We start from the raw sequence: 26,583 nt of genomic DNA on the forward strand, positions 1-26,583 counted from the left end.
AAATGGCCATGGATAGATACATCAGAGAGAACCATGCAAGAGTGTATGCCTGGGAGAGAGAGGCTGTGTGTGTGACGCGAGTGTGTGCCTGTGCACATGTGTCTATGTGCACACCTGGACAAATAAAGAACAGTGAGTAGGTTCAAAACAATGACACAGGCTTAGAAATAGCTACTGCCTGCACAACTCTGGTGGGACTATTCAAATCCAAAGGCCCCATTCACACGGATTATGGCAGAAATGCAGCCGGCTGGAGCTGTGCAGTGGGCAGCTCAGCTTAGTTGCCCTTATTCAACAAAGGAGGCCGGCATCACTGCTCATGTCAGGCATCAGACTATATGTTGTGGTTAAGAGGTGGGCTCTGGAAGGAGACAGTCTGAGTTTTAGTCCCAGCTGCTAGCCAAGTAGCCTTGGGCAAACGGGAAAACGTCCCTGTTCTTTAGTTGTTTCCTCATCTGTAATACGGGAAGAGCAATAACACCTCGGCGCCTGAGGTGGTTTAGGAAATCAAGTGAATTAATACATGTAAAGTCATGGGTCCATGACTGGACCCGTGGTCCAAGAAAGTGCTCCAGAAATGATGGCAAAAAATTCACTGGTCCAAGAAAGTGCTCCAGAAATGATGGCAACCCCCCCTCCCCGCAAAAAAAAAACAACAAAAAACCTGCATTCTGTGAGCCCTTGGAAATAGGAACCAAGAGTATGCTCCCCAGATAGGTGCTACTCCATAAAAATCGTAGGTACATACCTCCAATCACTAGAAAAAAAAATTAAAATATAACATGTTGTCTCTACCTTAAAATTATATTCTCTCTTTAGCCATGCAAAAATATGAACTCTGGGGACTTCCCTGGTGGCACAGTGGTTGAGAGTCCGCCTGCCGATGCAGGGAACACGGGTTTGAGCCCTGGTCCGGGAAGATCCCACATGCCGTGGAGCAACTAAGCCCGTGCGCCACAACTACTGAAGCCTGCGCGCCTAGAGCCCGTGCACCACAACGAAGAGTAGCCCCCGCTCGCCACAGCTAGAGAAACCCCGCGTGCAGCAGTGAAGACCCAGTGCAGCCAAATATAAAAAATAAAAAAAAAGTAAAAATGTGAACTCTGGAGCTGATGAAACACAGTGAAATTTTAACCACACGTGTGTTTAATAGACCACACCGACTGAACAGTTCTTGGAAAAGACTGACATGACTTAACTGAGGGAAATATTTTTAAAGGAAAACAACAACAAGGACAACAACAACAGACCTTGGTTATGCCCTCGGAGAGACACAGGGCATAAGAGAGGTGTTCCCTCTGCCCAGGAAAACACACGGACAGCAGCAGGCAGGAAATTAAGACTAGAGCCAAGCTGCCCCTCCCTCTCAGTCATAAACTGACCCTTTTCCCTACAATCTTCCACCAGAGCCACACCACTGCCTTCAGAACTCGCTGCTCATCACTCTGTACCTCAGAAGCACAGAATCGAGAAATTGCTAGTCTCCCTGCTTGCTGTATGGATGAAGCACTGCGTGACCCAGATAACGGTGACAGAGTCGGCAGCAGAATTTAGGTCTCCTGACTTCCAGGCCAGTATTCTTTGCATCACAGGGGCCTCGCTCCCATTTCTAAAAGAGTTTGCCCATCCCGTGACTCCAGCGCAGGGCGACTGGATTCATGGGAGCAGGCTGCCGGCACCGGGATGAGGTCCGATGAAATGGGCTGTCGGCATGCGCTCTAGAAAGGTAGCACGCCAGCACGGCAGCAAGATGAACTGGGGAGAAACACTGTCCTGCGATGCCGCCTGCCACGTTCAGGTCTGGATTTCTCTTAGCTGCTATCAGGAAAGGCAGGGTGGTGCCGTGTAAGAGCAGCCACGGCCCTACTGACCAGGGGACAGGTCTGGTGCTGGCCTCTCCATATCCGAGTCTTGGGGGCAGGGGGGCACCTATCCCGTTCCATCGTACACTGGAGGGTATCAGCCGAGTTGCTCTCTGGGCCATCTAGCTTTATCAGAAAAGCACCTGCCGTCCCACCGGGCCCCCAGCTGGAAAGAAACATTCCCAGATTCGAAGAGAAGCAACAGGAAAACATCCTCGCTGAACTCAAGGAAAAGACTGGGGCTTTCCCGGAAAAGAAGCATTCAGACCAACACCAACAAAATGAGAACGGCCTGGACTTAAAACGAACACGAGAACGGCACCAAGGAAGACAGTTTTTGAGGAGCTGCCACCTGTGTTTTGCTCACTGGCTTGTTTTTCACGTCCTGGGAGCCATCTGTTCCTGACGGAGGGTACTTACTGGAAAGCTGTTTCTGGAGCTGCCGCACCAGAGCGGCCGTCTGCTGCTGTTGCTGGGTCTGCTGCAAGCCTTGCCTGGGAAACTGTAATCCAGAGAAAGGAGGGAACTCAGCGCTCAGCACAGACGAGAGCAGAAGGTCTGCAGCGCGCTTTGAAGCCCCGCGCAGGACCACGCCCAGTGTGCCGACACTGATCTTCAGCCAACCCTGGTCGACACCTGGGCGTAACCTGAAAGTGCCCCATCCATTCCAGAACCCGTCTCCGGGGGGTGACCTAGCCTTTGCTGAGAAAGCCCTGAGGAAGGAGCCCAGCCGTGCCCAGTGGTTCACACATTCTTGTTACCTCAGCCTTCACCAGTTGGCTAGCTAGTATCACCATGTTACAAACCATTTGCATCAGCAAACTGAAAGCTGTCTGGCGGGAGGATTGGGTCAAGCACCACAGGCCTGGCCCTGGGCGAATGGAGACAAGAGCGTGGTGAGCAGCGCAAGGGCCTGGACTCATCTGGGACTGTGCCCTCCTGCCTGATGGAGGATGAAGGTCGGGCGGGGACGAGCCCAGGGAGGCACAAGGACCACACGTTAAGGCGGTGCTGCCTTCCAGGGTCGTACACGTGCCGGCATAATATGAGGGCCCAAGGGCCCTGGTTCTAGCCATTAAGTTGATACAGGAAATCGAGGTGGTTACTCCAAAGAGGGGAAAAAGAACCTATTTGGCGGAAACAAAATTACCTTTGATTAAAATCATTCATGGTGCTGATTCACCTTTTCCTTGACCTTCAAATTGCAGACTGTCACTCTGTTCTTCCTTTTCGTTTTTCCTTTCTGTCCCTCCCCACCTTCTTTCCCCCTGGCTTATCACTGTCGTAGCAAAGGACGTGTTCTGATGCAAGGATATCTTAATCACATACATATCGGAATGAATTAACTTACCTCCATAGGCCCATCCCCTACCCACCTGGGTATGGAGTGCCGGCCCCCTGGCCTCCCGGCCTCTAGTGAGGGCAGGGGCACTCCCAAGATTGCAGGACAGGAGCAGAGTGAAGTCGGGAGGGAGCAGAATAAAGTTTTGGGTTTGTTTTTTGTTTTTTTTTTTGCCAATTTCCTTCCTACTGGGTCTGTGCTGGTGGAACGCATCTCACCCTGGGATGGCCATGGTGCCTGTCAGCAGCCCTCTCTGTTTCTTTCCTTCTTGCCCCTCTGGGACCTGGGGGTAGTAACTGCTTCCAGCCCCGGCTGTTTCGTCCTCCTTAGTGTCCTTTAACCCTGCCCATACCTCTATAAATAGTCTTCTTTTAAAAACTCAATTACCCAATATGAGTGCAATATCTATTTCCTACTCAGAGCTTGCCAGTATGGTTGAAAATAGCCCAGGACTGTAGTTAGGGTTGCTAGATTTAGCAAATGAAAATACAGAGTGTCCTTAAATGTGAATTTCAGATAAACGATAAATAATTTTTTGGTTCTAAGTATGTCCCAAATATTGCGTAGGACAAATACTGCATTTAGTATAAGTATGTCCCATGCAATATTTGGTACATAATTCTACTAAAGAGTTAATCATTGTTCACCTGCACCTCAAACTAATTGTGAGTCCTGTATTTTATTTGGCAATCCTAAATTAGAAGCCATTGCCAGGTTAATTCTTTTAAAACCGAGTATTTGGCATGACCACTGGCTCTCAACTATTTCTCTCCCATTAGACTATGGGTGACTGCAGACAGACTTGGGCTTATTCCCTTATGTAGCCCTAGTATCCAGCTTTCCAGGCACATAGTAGGTGCTCAATAAAAATGAACAGAATCACAAATTCTAAAGTGCCTTCAATTTCCAAATAACAAGGAATGTACACTTCCACCAAAGTTACTATTTTCCCTGATACAAAGCAGGAAAATAGCACTTTTCCTTTTTTTTTTCCTATTGCCCAACTCAAGAGGAAAAAAGAAAACAAAAACTCATCTTTCATTGATGTGGAAATGTTAGTAAAATAAGAAGAGCTTTCTTTCCTATTCAGGGGTTTCCACACTTATTTGGAAATATCACCCTATTTTTTTTTAACATCTTTATTGTAGTATAATTGCTTTACAATGGTGTGTTAGTAGTCTCTGCTTTATAACAAAGTTAATCAGCTATACATATACATATATCCCCATATCTCCTCCCTCTTGCATCTCCCTCCCACCCCTCTAGGCGGTCACAAAGCACCGAGCTGATCTCCCTGTGCTATGCAGCTACTTCCCACTAGCTAGCTATTTTACATTTGGTAGTGAATATATAAGTCCATGCCACTCTCTCACTTCATCTGAGCTTACCTTTCCCCCTCCCCACGTCCTCAAGTCCATTCTCTACCTCTGTCTCTTTATTCCTGTCCTGCCCCTGGGTTCTTCATACCCATTTTTTCTCTCTTTTTCTTTTTTTTAGATGCCATATATATGTGTTAGCATACGGTATTTGTCTTTCTCTTTCTGACTTACTTCACTCTGTATGACAGACTCTGGGTCCATCCACCTCACTACAAATAACTCAATTTCGTTTCTTTTCATGGCTGACTAATATTCCATTGTATATATGCGTCACATCTTCTTTATCCATTCATCTGTCGATGGACACTTAGGTTGCTTCCATGTCCTGGCTATTGTAAATAGAGCTGCAATGAACATCGTGGTACATGTCTCTTTTTGAATTACGGTTTTCTCAGGGTATATGCCCAGTAGTGGGATTGCTGGGTCATATGGTAGTTCAATTTGTAGTTTTTTAAGGAACCTCCATACTGTTCTCCATAGTGGCTGAACCAATTCACATTCCCACCAGCAGGGCAAGAGGGTTCCCTTTTCTCCACACCCTCTCCAGCATTTATTGTTTCTAGATTTTTTGATGATGGCCATTCTGACTGGTGTGAGGTGATAGCTCATTGTAGTTTTGATTTGCATTTCTCTAATGATTAGTGATGTCGAGCATTCTTTCATGGGTTTGTTGGCAGTCTGTATGGAAATATCACCCTACTTATTTAACAAAACCTAATACGGTGCTAGGTACTAGGCAATGTTCTAGACATTATAGGTATACATTAGCCCATTTAATCCTGACGTGGTAAGACCCATCCTAAGTCTCTCATCTGAAGTCCTTGGGGCAGATGTGTTTTGGAATTCAGTGCCTATCTGACTTAACTATGAAACATTCATAATACACAGACTAATCAAGGTCTACAAAGTACTCCATAATCAAACATACTAATTTCTGCAGGAAAATACACAAATAGTCCGATCAGGTGAAATAAATGAAAAGAGCTTCAAGTCCATTCAGGTGAGCTTTTCCTACCAAAGGAATTCAGGTCAGGTTTGCCTGTTCCGTGAAATTTCAAAGAAAATTTCCATTTTTAGAGGTGTCTGAATTTCGGAAATAAATATAAGGGATCGTGAACCTTTACTGCTGTTATTCTCACTTTCAGATGAAGAAACCGAGGCTCTGAGGGCTTCTGTCACTTGCCCATGATCCCTGTTTTAAGTACTGGAGCTGGAATTCAGACAGCTTTCTGGACTCAGAGCTCAATAACCATGATCCAGTGCTATCCTTAGTTAGAACTTTTAGCTTCCAAATATTAATTTATTTGAAAATAATCAGATTTTCTAAATGGTTGGCTGCAAAGGCATCTAATCTTAATTTATCAGCTGATTGAAGGTACACAGTGCATAAATATTTAACATTTATTTATTCAACAAATACTTAGCTGCCTTCTTTATGTTCATTTAAAGTCTGCTTCAAACAGAGTAATTTATAGAACAGAACACTGTAGTGATCTTGTCAGATTCCTTATTTTGAGGAGTCAAGGTGGTAACTAGGTGTCCGGGGAAGCTTGTGTGTGTGTGTGATGGGGGGTGGCGAGGGGAGTGATGGGTGGTCTGCTGGATGGCCTTAAGACATAGTATGCCTGGGGGACCCCAAGAGTCTACTGGGGTATCTGCAAGGTCAAAACCATTTTCACAGTAATATTAAGGCAGTATTTACTTTTTCCACTTTCATTCTCTCGGTTGTATACAATGCAGTTTTCCAGCTGCTACACAGTGTGTGACGTTGCAACAAACTGAATGTCTTCTATTAACTCAGACGTCAAAGAAAGCTTCGAAAATGTAAAACAATGTCATTCTTCTAAGTTTTCATTTTGATAAATAGGCCTACTTTTCATGAAAAAATTTTATTTCTGTTAATATGTAATGAGTGGCTAAGGAATCATAAAGCCACCAGGGGAAATGTTAAGAGTTATCCTCCTAGGGTCCTCCAAGGCTGCTCCGGCACATTTGCCCCTGAATTAGAATTTCTGGGGCAAATGTGCTGGGAACCTGTATTTTTAAATGGTTCCCCCCCACTGGTCTGATGCTTGGCTAGATTCTGGAATCATCCCTGTTGTTGCAGTTGAAACTTTTAATTTACCAAAACAGGTCAATAAATAGGTCAATTGAAGTTTACTAGAGGCCCGAAAAAACACAATCTGTGTATACTGAACCTTCGCCGCGTAAGTGTGATAAATGAAGAGGGAACGAGTTTTCTGGACTCTCTCCATACAGGAGATGGTCCCAGTTTCTCTTACGCCTGTACCATTGCAGATGTTAATCCCTCCTTCTAGAATACTGTTCCTTCCCCTTAATCCTACCCTACCCACTCCTAAAAATCTTACTCCTTCAAAGATCAGCTTAAGCACTCAGTGACTCCCTCAGGCATCTGAAGAGTGAATCACTGCACCCTCAGCACTGTGTAGATGCCTTTCTTATGAAATACGGCATAACAGGACAATTGCCTCTCTCTCTCTAGGGTTCTGTGTTTTGAGCTTCTCGGAGGCAGGAGCTGTCCCGGGCTTCAGCTGCAAGCACAAAACACAGAGCTCAGTAACGTCAGTCACACACCAGCCAAGGTGGCACAGTCGCTCTCCAGCCAACCATTCTCTGCTGAACTGAAAAAGTAATTTAAAAATGTATTTGATGTATTTTGACCAGTCCCTGTTGTGACAACACATTTATTCAAGAACACTTAACTTTTCTACTCAATCATTACTAAGGTAAAAATGCATCACTAACGAATAATTTCTATTTAAATAAATGTCACTGAATCTTTTTTGTCTCCGAATAGCTGACTTACGGGGGCTCATCCTTTTCAGCAGCAGAAGCAGACACTGACTAATCATGACCAGCAGCAGCAGGGCTGATTCAGTTAGTGATGGACGTTTAGCTGCCTCAGAGCCCCTGTAGACATCTCACCCTCTGAACTGTGTTTTCCTTTGCATATGGATAATGGGTGGGGTTTTTTTCCTTCACTGCCGTGACATCCAACAAATGAGTTATCCAAATCCAGGTACTTTTCCGGATTCCAGGGACACCAAAGTGAGTAAACACAGTCCTTGCCTCCTGCCGCTGTGTCCTGACACCTGTGACTGCACCATCAGTAAGCAACACTTAGTTTAAACCCGCACTGCCGACTGACAGGATCCACAGACAGATCCGCCTTCCTCTGATGGACAGAACACAAATCTTCATCCGTATCGGCTTTAGCACAATAGACTGTAGCACTGCCCAGGCCCCTCCACTGGGGGCCTGGACAGAAGGACACGTGCTCCGGAGGGCACACTCAGAGGGGACCAGCAGCTGGTGGATTTCAGAGTATTTAGTATGCATTCATTTGCAAGTTAACTAGCAACTTCAACTGAGCCTTTTTTGATCTGCACATGGTATTTAGTGGGGGAAAAAAAAAAAATTAAAAGTATCTGGCCTGTTACCACAAATCTCCCAAGAACGTCTTCCCCAACCTCCTTCCATAAATACTACTTCTCTTTTCTCTTCAAAAAAGAAAAAAAAAATTCCAAATTCATGCAAAGGAAGGCAACCTGGCTCGATAAAGTTCTATGGACCGAATTTCTTCCATTTGCAAAGGAGAATAAGATTTTCTGGCTAATTCTGAATTCCAGAGGCATCCTGAAAAATTTCTCAATTTCTCTGACTGGAACATATGAATTCCTTGAGGAAGATTATATGACAATTCTACCCCACCTTTGACTAAAAGTTAATGCAATTATTTAAGTGACTACTGCTAATTATGCAAATTTTTAAAAGTATATGTTCAATATAATATGATACTGACATAAGGATCAGTCAATTTAAAAAGCCAACTTTCTAAAGCTTTCTGTTAGCATGTTTTCCAGGTCACCCAACTAGGGCACCCTAAGCTTACGATGAAAAGATATGACAGAGCAGGATGGTGTAAACATTATTTTCTTAAAAGCTGGAAGCAGCTTTAAAGAAAAAATCGTGGCCTGCTAACATAGTTGAGTCAATTTAGTCATAACAACTCATGAGCTTTAAAAGTATTTTTCAAGTCAAGAACCATAATTTAGACCAAAGCTAAAGCTAGAGATGTCAAATATAATTCTCCAGCAAGGGCACCCATTCTCTTTCCAGATGCTCTTCCTTCACAGAAGATAAGTGACTTAAGTAAGCAAATGACAACTCCAGATTTAATTTGGAAGCACGGGCTCTTCTTACACTTCCTTTTTCTTCACAGAAAACTTCTGTTTTCTTGATGACCCTTTCTGACAAAGCACTAGCTTCTGTTCTAAGTTAGTTTTGTCACTTAGGATCACACTTTTCATAGCAGTGACCAACCTGCCTATAGGGGTGTTGATGACCACGGTCCCACAAGGCCCAGCTGCTGTTGTCAACAAGGAAACAGACTGACAAGGGACTAGTCAAAAAGCAGTGAATCAACTGCAAATGGCTTTCGAGGTCCCCTGCATTCAACCTCTTCCTCCAAAGCTTCCCAAACTTCTCATATTTCTCTTGACCTCTGTTACGTGTTAAATTATGTCCCCCCCTCAAAAAAAAAAAAAGATATGTTGGTGTCCTAACTGTCAGTACCTCAGAAAGTGACTTTATTTGGAGATAGTCTGTACAGAGATAGTCAACTTAAAGTGAGGTCACTAGGGTGAGACCTGATGACTGGTGTGCTCATAAAAAAAGGGAAATTTGGACACAAACACATATACAGCGAGAATGTCAGGAGAGGATGATAGGAAAGATCCGGTGGTGTGTCTATGAGCTGAGGAGTGCCAGAGATTGCCAGTAAACCACCAGAAGCTAGGGGAGAGGTATGGCTCAGGGCTCTCAGAAGAAAGCAGCTCTGCTGACACCCAGATCTTGGACTTCCAGCCTCCACAACTGTGAGACCATACATTTCTGATTGTTTAAGCCACACACTTTGTGGGACCTCGTTACGGCAGCCCTGGCAAACAAATACAACCTCACTAATGCTTCTACTACTTTCCATCTGACAGCTTCCGATGATTCTAAGCCATCTGGTGGCAGGAAGCAAGCCTGGCATGTCATCGCTGTGCTCCATGACCTTGGGCAGAGGGCCAGCCTCCACTGTACATACTGAGTAAGCACTTGTCAACTTGTGGATGTCGCCAGATAGCAGGAGGGCAAGTCATGAGGAAGGTGGTGGCTGTGTTAGCACCATCCCTCCTCCCTTGAGACTTCAAGAAGGGCAGCTGTGAATGAATCAGAGCTGGCAGCTCTTCAACAGCTGGCTCACCACTCCAGTCTCCAGCAAAGAAACAAACAGAGAAGGAAGAACACTGGCCAGTAACAAAAACTGGATCTGCTGGAGATGTTTATAATAAATATATTTATAACATCTATAATAAATCTTAGAACTAATAAGAAAAGGAACAGTACCTAATGATAAAAAGAAATATAATATTTTTGTTAATATTGCTGAGGCTCTGTGGTATTGCTCTTCTGAAGATATACAATTAGAACTTTTTTCTTATACTTCTATTTTCTTTTATTTTGAGAAGACAGGAAAAAAAAGAGCAACAGAATACGTATCAAAATATCCCCAGCAGCACTATTTTTGCAACTGGAAACAATCTAAATGTTCAACAGTAGGTGGTGTGGTTAAACAAGTAATAGCAGAGCAAAAGACAATGGACTGACTTCACAGCTGTTCAAAATTACAAACATGTGGACTAAAAGGATATATAAATAAGTATGCTGTAATAAAAGTATGCACAAAAAAGAATTATGATAATACAAAAATCCAAGATCACTGACCATCCCTATAACTTCTAATTCTGAAATTACCTGAAATCTATTACTCTAAGTGATAAATTAGCCCATCTTAAGACTTACGGCATACAACATGCCTGCCTTTGTACAAATAGCTGCTGCCTAGATTATAATATATTGCTCTAATACAATCCTACCTTAAGAAACAGGAAACATCTCGAATAAACAACCTAACCTTGCACCTCAAGCAATTAGAGAAAGAAGAACAAAAAACCCCCAAAGTTAGCAGAAGGAAAGAAATCATAAAAATCAGATCAGAAATAAATGAAAAAGAAATGAAGGAAACGATAGCAAAGATCAATAAAACTAAAAGGTGGTTCTTTGAGAAGATAAACAAAATGGATAAACCATTAGCCAGACTCATAAAGACAAAAAGGGAGAAGACTCAAATTAATAGAATTAGAAATGAAAAAGGAGAAGTAACAACTGACACTGCAGAAATACAAAGGATCATGAGAGATTACTACGAGCAACTCTATGCCAATAAAATGGACAATCTGGAAGAAATGGACAAATTCTTAGAAATGCACAACCTGCCAAGACTGAATCAGGAAGAAATAGAAAATATGAACAGACCAATCACAAGCACTGAAATTGAAACTGTGATTAAAAGTTTTCCAACCAACAAAAGCCCAGGACCAGATGGCTTCACAGGCGAATTCTATCAAACATTTAGAGAAGAGGTAACACCTATCCTTCTCAAACTCTTCCAAAATATAGCAGAGGGAGGACCACTCCCAAACTCATTCTACGAGGCCACCATCACCCTGATACCAAAACCAGACAAGGATGTCACAAAGAAAGAAAACTACAGGCCAATATCACTGATGAACATAGATGCAAAAATCCTCAACAAAACACTAGCAAACAGAATCCAACAGCACATTAAAAGGATCATACACCATGATCAAGTGGGGTTTATTCCAGGAATGCAAGGATTCTTCAATATACGCAAATCAATCAATGTGATAAACCATATTAACAAACTGAAGGAGAAAAACCATATGATCATCTCAACAGATGCAGAGAAAGCTTTCGACAAAATTCAACACCCATTTATGATAAAAACTCTGCAGAAAGTAGGCATAGAGGGAAGTTTCCTCAACATAATAAAGGCCATATATGACAAACCCACAGCCAACATCGTCCTCAATGGTAAAAAGCTGAAAGCATTTCCACTAAGATCAGGAACAAGACAAGGTTGCCCACTCTCACCAGTCTTATTCAACATAATTTTGGAAGTTTTAGCCACAGCAATCAGAGAAGAAAAGGAAATAAAAGGAATCCAAATCGGAAAAGAAGAACTAAAGCCGTCACTCTCTGCAGATGACATGATACTATACATAGAGAATCCTAAAGGTGCTACCAGAAAACTACCAGAGCTAATCAATGAATTTGGTAAAGTAGCAGGATACAAAACTAATGCACAGAAATCTCTGGCATTCCTATACACTAAGGATGAAAAAACTGAAAGTGAAATCAAGAAAACACTCCCATTTACCATTGCAACAAAAAGAATAAAATATCTAGCAATAAACCTACCTAAGGAGACAAAAGACCTGTATGCAGAAAATTATAAGACACTGATGAAAGAAATTAAAGAAGATACAAATAGATGGAGAGATATACCATGTTCTTGGATTGGAAGAATCAAGACTGTGAAAATGACTCTATTACCCAAAGCAATCTACAGATTCAATGCAATCCCTATTAAACTACCACTGGCATTTTTCACAGAAATAGAACAAAATATTTCACAATTTGTATGGAAACACAAAAGACCCCGAATAGCCAAAGCAATCTTGAGAATGAAAAACGGAGCTGGAGGAATCAGGCTCCCTGACTTCAGACTATACTACAAACCTACAGTAATCAAGACAGTATGGTACTGGCACAAAAACAGAAAGATAGATCAATGGAACAGGATAGAAAGCCCAGAGAAAAACCCACGCATATATGGTCACCTTATCTCTGATAAAGGAGGCAGGAATGTACAGTGGAGAAAGGACAGCCTCTTCAATAAGTGGTGCTGGGAAAACTGGACAGGTACATGTCAAAGTATGAGATTAGATCACTCCCTAACACCATACACAAAAATAAGCTCAAAATGGATTAAAGACCAAAATGGATTAAAGACCAAAATGGATTAAAGACCTAAATGTAAGGCCAGAAACTCTTATCAAACTCTTAGAGGAAAACATAGGCAGGACACTCTATGACATAAATCACAGCAAGATCCTTTTTAACCCACCTCCTAGAGAAATGGAAATAAAAACAAAAATAAACAAATGGGACCTAATGAAACTTCAAAGCTTTTGTACAGCAAAGGAAACCATAAACAAGACCAAAAGACAACCCTCAGAATGGGAGAAGATATTTGCAAATGAAGCAACTGACAAAGGATTAATCTCCAAAATTTATAAGCAGCTCATGCAGCTTAATAACAAAAAAACAAACAACCCAATCCAAAAATGGGCAGAAGACCTAAATAGTCATTTCTCCAAATAAGATATACAGACTGCCAACAAACTCATGAAAGAATGCTCAACATCACTAATCATTAGAGAAATACAAATTAAAACTACAATGAGATATCATCTCACACCAGTCAGAATGGCCATCATCAAAAAATCTAGAAACAATAAATGCTGGAGAGGGTGTGGAGAAAAGGGAACCCTCTTGCACTGTTGGTGGGAATGTAAATTGATACAGCCACTGTGGAGAACAGTATGGAGGTTCCTTAAAAAACTACAAATTGAACTACCATATGACCCAGCAATCCCACTACTGGGCATATATCCTGAGAAAACCATAAATCAAAAAGAGTCATGTAACACGATGTTCATTGCAGCTTTATTTACAATAGCCAGGACATGGAAGCAACCTAAGTGTCCATTATCGGATAAATGGATAATGAAGATGTGGCACATATATACAATGGAATATTACTCAGCCATAAAAAGAAACGAAATTGAGCTATTGTAATGAGGTGGACAGACCTAGAGTCTGTCATACAGAGTGAAGTAAGTCAGAAAGAGAGAGACAAATACCGTATGCTAACACATACATTTGGAATTTAAGAAAAAAAAAATGTCATGGAGAACCTAGGGGTAAGACAGGAATAAAGACACAGACCTACTAGAGAATGGACTTGAGGATATGGGGAGGGGGAAGGGTAAGCTGTGACGAAGCTAGAGAGATGCATGGACATATATACACTACCAAACGTAAGGTAGATAGCTAGTGGGAAGCAGCCACATAGCACAGGGAGATCAGCTCGGTGCTTTGTGACCGCCTGGAGGGGAGGGATAAGGAGGGTGGGAGGGAGGGAGACGGAAGAGGGAAGAGATATGGGAACATATGTATATATATAACTGATACATTTTGTTGTAAAGCAGAAACTAACACACCATTGTAAAGCAATTATACTCCAATAAAGATGTTAAAAAATTAAAAAAATATATACATATGCTCTAAATATCAAAATAAGACACTATGCTTCTCAAGGCAGCTTTTTAAAAATTTCTGCTTAAAAGAAATTAAAAAGCCATAAAAAGCCTAGTGTGCATTTTACTATCCATGACGATTACCGTGGATGAAGGTCTTTGTTTCTCTGGAACTACTTTCCTATGAATACACTGGGAAACAATCGTGAGCCTGACCTCACTGACCCACTCAGCCCCTGGGATGGAAGTGTCTTAAGCCAATGAGGGAAATACAACCTAGTGCATTAAAACATGTCAATACTGTCTTAGAAGTCAAAACTGAATGTGCGATATATGCTCGCTACACACCAAAAATTATGAAATATTTATGACACTATTAGGAGAGTAGAAAGGTACTAAATTCTGCTGTATGAGACATGCTTAATTCCAGTGGAGCACGGGGACAGGGTCTCCCCTCAGTTCTGCATAAGCTGATCCTCTGCTTCCAATCATAACGAAGAAGCCTGAAGGCGACTTCTACCCTAGTCCTGTAAATTTAACTTCGTGACGGAATCAAATGTTAATTTTTTTATCCTACCCAAAATAACGATTACATTTCATGATAAGGAAGAATTTCCTTAAAAATGAAGATCAAAATAGCCAAGGCAGAGGCTTATAAAATATCCTCAAGGTGTCCTATTCCAGTCCTTTTTGGGCATTCTCAGCCCTTTACCACCTAACTCTACTCTATCCCTGCTAATATACTATAGCCCGGGCCATACTGTTCCTTCTTTACTACAAACTGAAAAACCATCTATCTTTCAAATCCTGTCCTGGAAAGAGTCTACGTCAGTATTTTCCAAAGTGTGAGACACATGCAGTAACACAGCTCGTCTTAGGGGTGGTACTCACTCAACTCATGTTGCTGAGCTCCCTGCAGAGTCAGTATTTATTTTTACAGATATTTCCAATGTGTGACAAGGGATGTGACCACTACCGCTGAGAGTGGTGATCAAATGCTTCTTTTTAGAAAACATTTGTTTAAGGAAATAGGAAAAGAGGCAATTTAAAGACAAGTAGCAGGTAAGTAATGAAGAAGGGATATGGCACTAGCAGAAGTAAGAAGTACTGAGGCTTGGACCACGTTGACTGGTGCTATGCATATAACATTTCAAAATTTGACTTACAAAGCTACAGAAGCAAATTATAAGATTACATGAACATTTCATGAAATTATATGAAATGAATTACCTGAAAATTCTTGCAGCAAATGCTAACTGGCTAGACTCGGAGTTTCTTTTACATCAGTAAAGTAATATGTTAGAAAGTACTCTCATGCTCCTTTGGGATTATAGTGAAAACTCAAAGCCAAGTTAAGATAATCTTCTAAACATATCCATACTAAGTTATCATTCTAACACTGTTTAGAATAAAACTTGGTTTCTCAATATAAATATTTAGTCCACGGAACGGAAAAGTCCGAAGAAATTTAAAGAGGAAAAATTACATAACCTACTGAACCCCAAATATTTATTTATACCTTCTAGGAAAACAAATATACTGACTACAATGGTAACACAACCCTACTCTGATGAAGTGCTGGGGAGAAACGGCTAGGGTATATTTAGGCTTTTTCAGTTCTTAACAATCTCACGGGACATGAAAAATGCAATCTGCCTTTAAAGAACACCACCAAAAAAAAAAAAAAAAAAAAAACAAAAGGGAAAAAGGAAGAAGAAACCCACATGTTTGGTTTCAGAACACCAGGCCTTACCAGAGGCTGCTGGGGCTGCATGGTTTGGAGACCGAGGGTCTGACCCTGGGGCTGCGAGGACTGCTGAGGCTGCTGCATCTGGAAAGAAAGAAAAAGAATTATACATGTGAAAATAGGAGGTTGACGTCCGCCATTCCAGTTCCCTCCCCCCATATGCCTTTGATCTAATTAGTCTGCTCCAACAAGGATGACGCACACCTGCCTCCTCCGTCTTTGTCTTCCCAAATATATCGTTCCTCCTTCAAGGGCAAGACCTAAATCTCCTCCGTGTGCTTCCAGACTACTGCAACCCCAGGGATCTCTTCTTTGCTAGTCACAGTGTTCACAGTCTAAACCACCCTACACTGTCCAGGGACATGCTTTGTACTCACTGTCTTAATTCATTTCATGCCATTTGCCCTTCCACATATTTCATTCCACCTTACGCTCTCAAGTGAGACAAGGACTGCTCGCTAGTTATCTTTTCGTTCCCTATGGTACCCAGAGGAACTCTTGAATTTAGATTTTTTTTTTAAAGGAAGATGTAGATGTGAGAAGTTCTGGCCTAAATTACCAGCATAAAATCATAAATTGTGTCCGTGAACGCTGGCTCAAATACATGGCTCTTGGAAAACACTTGCAAGTCACAAAAGAAACACAGACTAGACGTCCACCAGGGGGAACATCACAGAGGAGAGGAAAATATTAAGAGGTGGTTTGTCTCAATGACCTTTAAAGTCTCCTCCACCCTAACGCTTCATCTCGAGGATGACAGCACCAGACTTCTTTTCAGCCTCTGCATTTTTCCAACTTGGTTTGCATACTGTCCCTCAAATTCTTTGTCTTCTTTAGGGCAAGGTAAGCAATAGTTATTGCCAGAAGGCATTTTTCATTAAGTGACAAGGGTCATGGATTTGGAGTCCTAGCTGAGGTGTGGGCAGGCCACTCCCAACATGGACCAGAAACACAGCGACTGCAATAGGAAGCCAATTCTCCATTGGGCTCTCTGTGAACCCTTTCAGGAAAAGTCACCCCAACTTTGTAATTATTAATCTGTTCCTTTATGGAGGTAGTCAGTCACCAAAAAAAGGAATAAGTATAATTCGGATGCAGAAGCAAATCATTTTTCCTTATCTCCCAGGAATGTGTTGGTAATGCAAAAATTATCAGAAGGACACACCATGTTAATTGGGATAAAAAGTACACATTAACCAATAAGGAAGGTTTTCAAAATTTGTAGCTTGAAAACAATGCTAGTGTAAGAAAGGAAGTGGTAAATAAAAAAATAATGTAATAACTTTCCTCGGTGATCTGGAAATGAGAAATTTTAAAACAGAGAGAAATATAAATATCAGTCCTAAAAAGCTCTGAAACATATACTTAGCACTTGGGGGAAAAATTATTTTAAGAAAATATCACTATGAGTATTAACAGTCATAATAATGGTAATATTACCAAATGGGTGCTTGAGTTGCATTTTCATATTTAATTTTCACTACACATTTAAGAGCTGGGCACTATAATTAGTTCCATTTTATTCATGACAAAATTAAGGACTAGAGGGTTTTTGACCACGCTGGAGATGTTATATATGCAATGTGTGGGATTGGCCATCTATAGGCCACACTCCCTCCCTAACCAATTACCATATGTTGTTTAATTTTGTGATACAGTTCTTTCCACATTTTAACAGGCAAAAACTGGGATGCAATTCATGGCATCTTATAACTGTGAAGCCCAGTTTTGTTGAAGATTTATGGTGGCTTTGGTCTGTCAAAGTGTTGGCACTGCCAACCAGAATTTTTTGGGTCACACTGAATTCAGACCTCAAACCCACTTGAGCTAACGGTTCAAATATTTTCTTCCCACCACCAGTGTCAAGGTTGAGACATGCAAGTTCCTTTGCTGTCCCTTTCTGCATGACAGGTTTATTTCTCATTGACCTCATACAAAGAGTATGGCCCTTGGGTACCCCAGTTCTACTAGAGTTCCCATTCTCAGTGCTGCTTTCTTTTCCTTTCTTAGAAATACACAAAAGGACAGTGCATCTCAAGTTGGACTGTTGATGAGATTAGAGTCCACTGTACAGACTCATCAGGCAGTTTCCAACCCAACAACACAGGATAAGCTTGCTAATAATAAAGGCAAATGGAACAGATAAACCTAACAGCCTATATTCCCTAAACAAGGGAGGGAGAAGCCGGAATGTGTTAAGGGGAGGAGCCCTTTATCTAGGAGACTCAAATATTTATGACAAATAAGTGAAGGACAGCTCTCTGGATTCTACCAGAGACAGGATGAAATATCCCTTTGAAGTACCCTACCTACATAACTCCAACTTCACAGCCCAATCAGACTAGAGGTGTTAAACAGAAAATTTTTTGGATTACAGACCCCTCTAGAAATCTGAACAAAAACTCTGGACGGCTTGACTGTTTTCCAAAAAATACACATGTAAGAAATTTTGAACTCAAATTGCATGGCCTCTAGTCAAACAGTGACTGGGGAAGCTGAGGCTTACACTCTTAAGATAAAGGCATCCAGCTACCCTCCCGAACCTTTGTGAAAGGGCAAGGATGGTCTGCAAAATGTACTCTTCTGTCCACGACCTGGCAGATGCACAGAGAAAGGAAGACCCCTGCCGAACTGGAACTAAATTACCCCAGTTAGGTCCCAGCAATTAAAGTCTGAAGTGTCTGTTATTTCTTATGACCGCTGAGGACCCCACACACATTGCACGCACTCCCAGCTCCATACCTGGAGGAGCCTCTGCTGCTGTCGCACCTGTGGCTGTCTGGGCCTCACTGGGTCCTGAGACAGGGACACCGAGGGAAGGTTTGGATGCACGGAAGTCAGCACCGCATCCAGTCCTCCACCCACCAGAGGGCTCTGCTGAAGCGACTGATGATTCAGTCTGGTCAAGAATAAAGAACTTGTTTTCAGGCCCAAGCATACTGTCAAATGTTTATAATCAGTGCCACTGGCACACTGCACACACTCACAAAGAAGCCATCATGTTCAGTAATCACTGTGTACAATTCAAATGCAATAAAGACCAGTGGTTAAGGTAACCTAGATTCCCAGGGACACATGGTATCATAGGTATTCAGACAGCAAATGGCACAGGTGGGATTTAAACCCAGAACTTCGGGGCTCTGAAGTTCAAGTTCTTAGGCAACATGCTATGCTGCCACTTATTAGACAAATAATAAACATGGTGCATGTTTTCCAAATTCATTTATTTTCCCAAATGTGTTACCAACGACCCTGCCAACTTTCCAAACAGTGATTACTAGAGTTGACCTGCAATCTTTGATGGTAACACACGGGAGTCCAGCTGCCGTCCACTGTAGTGCAGCAATCTGCATGAAACTGAGTTCTCCTAGACCCACGCCATCCAACAGAACTTCCTACGGTGACCGAAACGCCTCCACCTGTGCTGTCCAATGAGATAGCCACTGGCCACCAGGACCAGCTGTATCATTTCTGGGTCTCAGTGCAAAACAAGAATGCAGGGCTCTCTGATCAAAAATCAGTAAGAATTTCAAGCGGGTGACAATAGAGCATTACAATCAACCATGCGGGTCTTCTAAACACAGCGCCCTATGGGACTGCGCAGGTCACACACCTTCGAAGCTGGCCCTGCTGGCCACATGTGGTTCATGAACACTTGACATGTGACTAGCGTGACAGAGAACTGAGGAGCTTTAACTTAACTTTAATTAGTCTAAATTTAAATAGCCCACGTGGCTGGCAGCTGCTATAATGGACAGTGCGGTTAAACGCTATGTACTACATCGACAAGATCCAATTAAAGCAAAAACGGAGTAAGAGTCTTTTCATGATCCGGTTTTGCCAGCCATTCCTGAGGTGGAAAAGGTAGAAACTAAGATATGTGACAAAAGTGTTATGGGCACCGTGCACAACGAGTATTGCAGATCAACATATTCTAGTAAGGCACTGCTAAGGATAATCAACAATTTTTAATCTTAGATATTTATTGCCAAAAAACCTTTTTAAAAGAGGAGGAAAAAAAGAACATTGGAGCTAACATGGTGGTATCATTGAAAAATATTACACAAATACTATGGGAGATGTGAGTCAAACAATAAGGGACTTGAAAGGAATAAACGAGATGGGGCACTGCTGCTTTTGAACCACAATCTGGATGCTGCTGAAGATGAGATGACGATGAAAATTATATGCAAATAGGCAAGCTCATAGGAACAATTATAAAGCACCATGTCCTAGAAGAAGCACGGTAAAGGCGAGAATTTGAGTGTCCACCACTGCCATCATTATTTCCACATGCATCACCTCTGAGAGCCACTCAGGGGCTGCAGGTACGGCGACGCCTGCTGCTGAACGTAGCCACTCGGCGGCTGCTGCTGCATCTGTCTGAGTCTTTCCATTAGCGCCGGGTTGGAATGCGCAGCCGGATAGGTTCTGGAATTATAGGTAGGAGACAGGACCACGCTGCCAGCCTGCTGCTGAGGGGTCTGCTGCAAAGGCATCTGCGTTCCGTACATCGTATAGCCCTGGGGCATGGTCTGCAGGCAGGCACAAGGAAGGAAGTCAATGTTTTGATTTGCCCCCAGCTTTCCTATCGCTAAGATATCGAGGGCAAAAACAAAGCCAGGAGGAGCCCCCTGAAATTCGCCGTTCTCAAAGACTCTTTTTAACTCAAAATACGAGGAAGAGCACTCTGGAGGCAGAGAGAGGAGCCCGAAAGTTATACAATGAACTGTTTGTATAATGATTCACCAGAAATTTCAATTAAAGAGCAAAAGGAATCCTCACTTGGTTAAGAGATCAGTTTTAAGCTCAGTTGCTTATTTTGAGGAAAGGAAGGGCAGGTTTCTGCACAGAAATAATCAGGCAAGCATCTCCACCTTTAGTGCACAGATGGCATCAATGTTCAACAGATCCCAAGCATCATTAATGTTGTTTCCAAAATTAACCAGAAGAGTTACTCATGCTCAATGTAAATTAAAATCATGGAGTACACTTTCCTTGTATGTAACTACACTTCCTTGGATCTAATGAATTTGTCTGTAGTAACCAACCAGTTAACAAGAACAACAACAACAAAAACAATCAATTACCTTAACCAGAGAATAAGGGTGTCATTGGTGACTATTCAATAATCTCTAGTTCTGGTTGGACTGCAGCCTGTTTCAGCACTCTACCAATAATCGTTAATATATGAGTGGCTGATTCTCCAAATCTTGACACCCAACGTAAATGAAAAGCTTCAGGTTCTGCTGCGTCACTATCTACAATTTACAGAACAGAGTGCTGATTAAAATAGAAGAGGACTGCTCTTCAGGTCCTCAAAGTACCACATTTTAAGGTAGTTGAATGGCTCTGACTTGGAAGACAGAGTGAGGGACGATGACCTTCCTGCAGGCAGCGTGCAGGGATACAGGCTGTGTGGCTCGGTGCCTGTGAAGGCCAACCTTGGCCTTCCTTTCAGCTGTGGACACAGTATGAACCGCTGGCCTAACTAGAGGCCCTGCCAACATCCCTGGCCTCCTGATTATCCCTCCCTGAGAGGGATAGAGTACAAAGTTATGGAAGCAGAAATGACAAAACTATTAGAAAAAATAGCACAAGATTTGCATCATATTAAGGCAAATCTATCATTTGCTGAATAACTACTGTGTATCTATCTGGTGCTTTGCTAGTTCCATAGGTTGTCTTAAATCCCCACAATGTTCATCTCTATTTTACAGAGAAGGAAACCAAGACTCAGAGTAACTCGCACAATGTTACACAGCTTGTAGGTTGTCAGGAGTTTTGTCAAGGTCTGATGCCAAGGCCAATTATCTTCTTATTCTACCATGATTCCTCTTCGAAGCTATCTTTGAATATCATAAATTCAATCATGAATTACATCATTATACATTATAACATAAGTACCCTGGCTGGGACTGTTCCTCATTTCAATATCTACCATCATCATTAATAGAAAGGTATGAACGGATATTTCTGATTCAAGAATTTCCTAAAATGTTTCATGCCCTTTAATCAATCCTGAGACTTGTTTAATAATCACTGGTAAAGCTTTGTTTTTGAAATGTCAATTATAATCTATAAGCAGAAGTGACTAAGTTCTATACCCCATGAGGGAATTGATACCCTACTTACCTAGTTCCCCCCTTCAAATAAAGAGCATTAAAAATCCCAGCAGCACCTACAAAGCAAACATGGGTACCTGTGCTTGCTGCAGACCTGGATACTGGGGGAGCTGAGGGGAGGGCCGTGCTTGAGCAGCAAAGAGAGCAGCCTGGTCCCCCGGCTGGCCCTGGAAGACAAAGCCGAGGCGGCTCTTGATCATAACAGCAAGGGCATGATCCGAGCTCCTGGTTAATTACCCCCAAAACCCCTGACACCGCGCCCTATGTGAGAACAACACTTGCAGATTCCAACCTGCATTGAATACTATTTCTCATCAATTTCCTATTAACAGTAGAGATTGCTGCACTTATTATTTCTTCCAAAGACGACTACAGATGTCCCCAATGATCATACATACATAAACACAAGCCAAAATAATCAATGGTCTGCTCATCAGAGAGGCTCTGAGTCAGCTTTCCTGTACACTCCAGGGTACAAATGTCCCTCTAGAGTAAAAGGCATGAGTCTCTAAGTGTGAAATCTGAAACCACAGAGTTGCCTCATCCTGTGCCCATAAAGTAAGAGAACACGTGGTACACGCAGATGGCATATACTACCTTCATGACTTTTTAATGATGTTTCTTCAGAGGGACCTAAAAATTGCCTATGTAGCCATGTATGCAAGGGACGAATTTGGGATCTCTTATGACTCTAATAATCAATTAAAATGTATAATAAGTTAATATCAAATACAGTTCTAACCAACTACAATGTAAAATAAAACCAATTAACATCTGTTCACCACTCTTAATTTAATACACGTTTTGGCCTGAGGAAAAATAAATATATTCCTAAGAGCAGCTGGATGTATTTTACATTTTGGCGGCAGAACCTATTTCATGGAAGCTTGTGGTATTAATCACAGAAGGAGGCCAAGCTTCCGACCGCCCCTTGGTTTTTTCAGGACTTACTAGTAACGAAGAAATGGGGTTTATCCCAGGATATTTCGCCACTGTTTTATATCACAGATGTCCTCGTTTTTTTTAAGTGCTAAAATACAGTTATATTAAAAACCAATGTTAATGTTCTGGGAAAGTAGTGCAGCTATTTCTGGCAGGGAGAAAGGTATAAACATTTAGCTTAAGAGGGAGAACACCAACCATTATTAAGCATCTACTATGTGCCAGGGACTGGGCTCCTTGTTCTTATTCCCATTCTCTCACAGGAGCTCTGCAGGGAGGGGACATCATTCCCATTTTCTTCAGGTAGGAAAAGCCAGGCTCAAAGAGCCTAGGTAGCTTAGCGAACTCACCCAGCTAGACCTGGCTAAGCCATGGGCGCTCAGGTAAGTCTGCCTCCAAAGCCTGGGGTTTCTTCCATTATGATGAGATGCCTCCATATGGGATATCAAGGATGAAAATATTTAAAACTTCATTTGGTGCTTATTCTTAAGGGACACAGAGCCTTGTAACCTCACCCCAGTAAGAAACCAAAAGGAGACTCTTTATTAAGACTCGTTAATGAGATTTTGAAATGAAACGTATACATCGGACGGTGAAGCCTTGTCTCTGATCCCCACATAAAATCTCTCGAGGGCAGTTAAGAAACTTCGGCCTCTCCGAAGGCGGCTCTCCACCCATACGTGGACCAAACACAAATTTCTGGGAGCATCTACCATGGTATCTACATGTAACGGCTTCAACAAGAATCTAACTTTCCAGCATAGGGTACCATGAAGATACTCTGAGCCTTTAGCTGATTAATCTAAGTGCAATTATATCCCTATTTGCTTAAGTCTAAGAAAAATAGCCCAAACTCCCTCTAGGAGAGCTCATGCCACGGGAGTGTGGCTATCTGGAGCCTACAAGTATTGCCCCGAAGTATCCAAATGGCCCTTGATCCTCCAAACACTAAGCCAGGGAGTCATTAAATCAACCAGATCTTTACATGCCGCTCCTCGACTTGGTGCTCCCCAACAGCATTGTCCAAGGTCCCTGAAACATATACTGCTGTGCCTCTTGGTGGGGATAAATATACGTCTATTATCATTTTTACAGAAGAAAAGAAAAATGAATTATTTCTGTGAGTTAGAATCTTGAGATCCCTAAGTAGTCTAAAACACCCAGGCCCTTTTCTGCCTTGGAGGGAAACAAGATGCGATGTGCCTGTGACAGAGGCATGCGGATACATAAAACAGATGTTTTTTAACTCTTTACTCTTCCTTTGCTTGTTGAAGAACCTTAGGAAACAAACTATGACTTATGTGTGGTGGTGGATCTGCGTTACTGGGCAACACTCTTTTATTGACAAAGAACAGTGGAGATTTTGGAAATTTAAGAAATACGAATTTAAAAACATCTACGTTTTTAAAAATCACAAAATTAACATTCAAGGAAAAACACTATAACTTTGAAAAAAAGCAAGAAGAAAGGGGTGAAAAATTTCAAATCAGTTTTACACTCTAAAATTCAAGTAATCTTCAGTGAACAATTTTTAGTCTAAAGGTAAACTATTTATTTGTAAATAGACTATATTTCCTCCCATTGCCATTCCCCCCCCCCCCGCAACTCGCTACTTAAGTACAGTAGGTAAGGGTTCTAACATTCAATACCCTCCCTGAGGAAATCACAAACACCTCACGTTGGCCAGCAGCGCTCGCCAAGGGCTTTTATTGTCATATTTGCCCTCAATGAAAAATACCCATCTCTTCTCCCAAACGGAAATGACCTCCTCCTGCTCTCTGGTTTTCCCAGAATAATGACAGGAAGAAATTATTTAAATTTGTAGAAATAGTTCAATCTGTTGAGTAAGGAATGAATGACCAAGAAGTTCTTTAGTAACTTGAAAGATTTTACAGATGCTAAACGAGGACCATAATGCGGGAATAGGTAAGAAAACTAAATATAGTAAGAGTCTTAAAATGTTAGTAGGGATGGTTTTGCTGCATTCAGGAAGGGACTATATAATGTATCATCTGAACTGGGACAGGCCAGGAGAATGGGGGCAAGGTGAGACCATGCCTGGCAAATTGTGACTTACGGTCACCTGCGTCGTACATAATCTACTTATCTGTTATTTTCTGAAAACTATCTAAGCTTTATCTTTTTTTTTTTTAAATCAGTTCCTAGCACTGTGTCTGGCATATAGTAAGTGCTCTATAAATATCTATTGAGGAAACCTAAGATCTAAGATTTAACTTAGTTTATCTGTTAAACAAGAGTTCCAGAGGTAAACTGAGATTTATATTTCAGGATAAATTAGTTTACCAAGTGCTTTCCAATTGCCCCATATTTTTAAGTACCATCTTTTGTTTTGAAAACTCACTTTTTAATTTAATTTTTAGCATCTGTCATTCTAATGATTTCTTCTTTCTGCCTTCATTAATACCTGGAGAGTAGCTCAATTGCCCCTCTTGATTTATTCTGCTTAACTGCAACAATCAGAGGCAACATTAACTTCACACTTTTGTGGTTGTAAAGGAGGCTGGTTTCTGAGGGAATATCTGTGTCTAGCCAGGGGCCACATTGTGCTCCAGCTCCAGCTCCCCTGGCTCAGGTACCCAACTTACATGTGCTAAGAGAGTGAGCCACAGTTGACTGGGAAATTCTGATAGCGACATGAACCCATCTCTACATTGCAACCCAGGGTAAATTCCTACATGTGGTCTCTCTCGTTTGTTTTTATACATTTTGCTTTAGGCTTGCCTCTGGGTAAGAAACAGAAATCTATTATATTTTCTAAAATTTCCACTTCCTAAAAACTTTTTAAAAAGCTGTGCTGTTCAATACTGACTCATCTTCCTGGTCTTTATAAGAACAATTCTCTCTCTTACTGCTTTATTTTTAATTAGACAAGAGAAGCATCTGAGCTCAGAGGGATGTAGACTCAAAACCTCTTGCATAATTTGAAATGAATACATCCAGTGAGTTAAAAATTTTTTTGATAAATCATCCTCAAAGATAATTTTCAATCTTCTGGGTCTTGTTCTCTTCATTAGTTCGCTCTCTCAGTCAACTGAGAAAATGTCAGGGTCTCTTTCTAAAGGAGAATTGGTTATAGCTCCAATTAGCAGACAGTTACAATCAGCAGCATTTCAGAATCAGGGATCTTCTATCCACTCAATTCACTAGTAATGAGTTTTTTTCAAATCCTTATTTAGTAACTTTCCAATAGTGTTCAAGGGTTGCAAGTAGAGAGGCAAGTTGTGCCTGAAAAACCACAGCCAGATGTTGTGACTCTGTTTCTGAAAATGCTGATTTAGGAATAATAATAAAAGTCACCCAACGAAAACCAGTGGGTAATGTTTTATGAGTCAACTCGCAAAAAGGGTTTTACTTGTGATGACTGGTTTGGAAGGTCCTGGGTAGTGGTGCCCAAGGTTAAACAACAAGTGGTGTGAACCCCAAGTTTTGGTCGTCACATTATACCGGTGTATTTTGATTGCAGACAATAGATACACAGAAAATTCTATCATTAAAAGAGGTCCTGTTGACCAGTTATGCTTAATTCTTTCATAAAGCTTTCCATCAAATATAACTTGGTTGGCAATCGATTAACAGTAACATTAACTGCTGGAACCACCTGATTCATTTTGAAATAAACACATGTCATACAATAATGAACCTTTGCAATATATTCTGTTAACATGCCCATAAAGGAGGAATATAACATACTGATTGGTTGAGTATACATACACATTCATTAAATTCCTGATACTGGAGAATATTAAAGAAAAGTAAGAATGGTGAAAAGGACAGCAAGATATATATACACATTTCCATTCACTTGAGTGAATATATAGATCATATAACCTTTTGACTTTAAATACCTGATGGACAAAATATTGTGTCTATTTTTTTAAAAAGTAAAATCAATGGTAGATGCAAATTGTATT

General features: G+C 41.5%; 1 protein-coding gene across 2 annotated transcripts in view; it reads right to left on the reverse strand.

Annotated features, from left to right (window-relative positions):
- MED12L (mediator complex subunit 12L) overlaps positions 1–26,583 on the reverse strand; it is a 329,841-nt gene that overhangs the window by 3,558 nt on the left and 299,700 nt on the right. For both annotated transcript variants that reach the window (XM_033402722.2, XM_049710167.1), the window contains 5 exons: positions 21,787–21,876; positions 19,887–20,119; positions 18,327–18,483; positions 15,591–15,668; positions 2,283–2,364 (listed from right to left, as the gene is read on the reverse strand). In XM_033402722.2, the coding sequence (XP_033258613.1) occupies positions 2,283–2,364; positions 15,591–15,668; positions 18,327–18,483; positions 19,887–20,119; positions 21,787–21,876 (640 nt within the window). The remainder of the gene's footprint in view (positions 1–2,282; positions 2,365–15,590; positions 15,669–18,326; positions 18,484–19,886; positions 20,120–21,786; positions 21,877–26,583) is intronic.

Source organism: Orcinus orca, chromosome 5, assembly GCF_937001465.1.
Source record: "Orcinus orca chromosome 5, mOrcOrc1.1, whole genome shotgun sequence".
Classification (NCBI taxonomy): Eukaryota; Metazoa; Chordata; class Mammalia; order Artiodactyla; family Delphinidae; genus Orcinus; species Orcinus orca.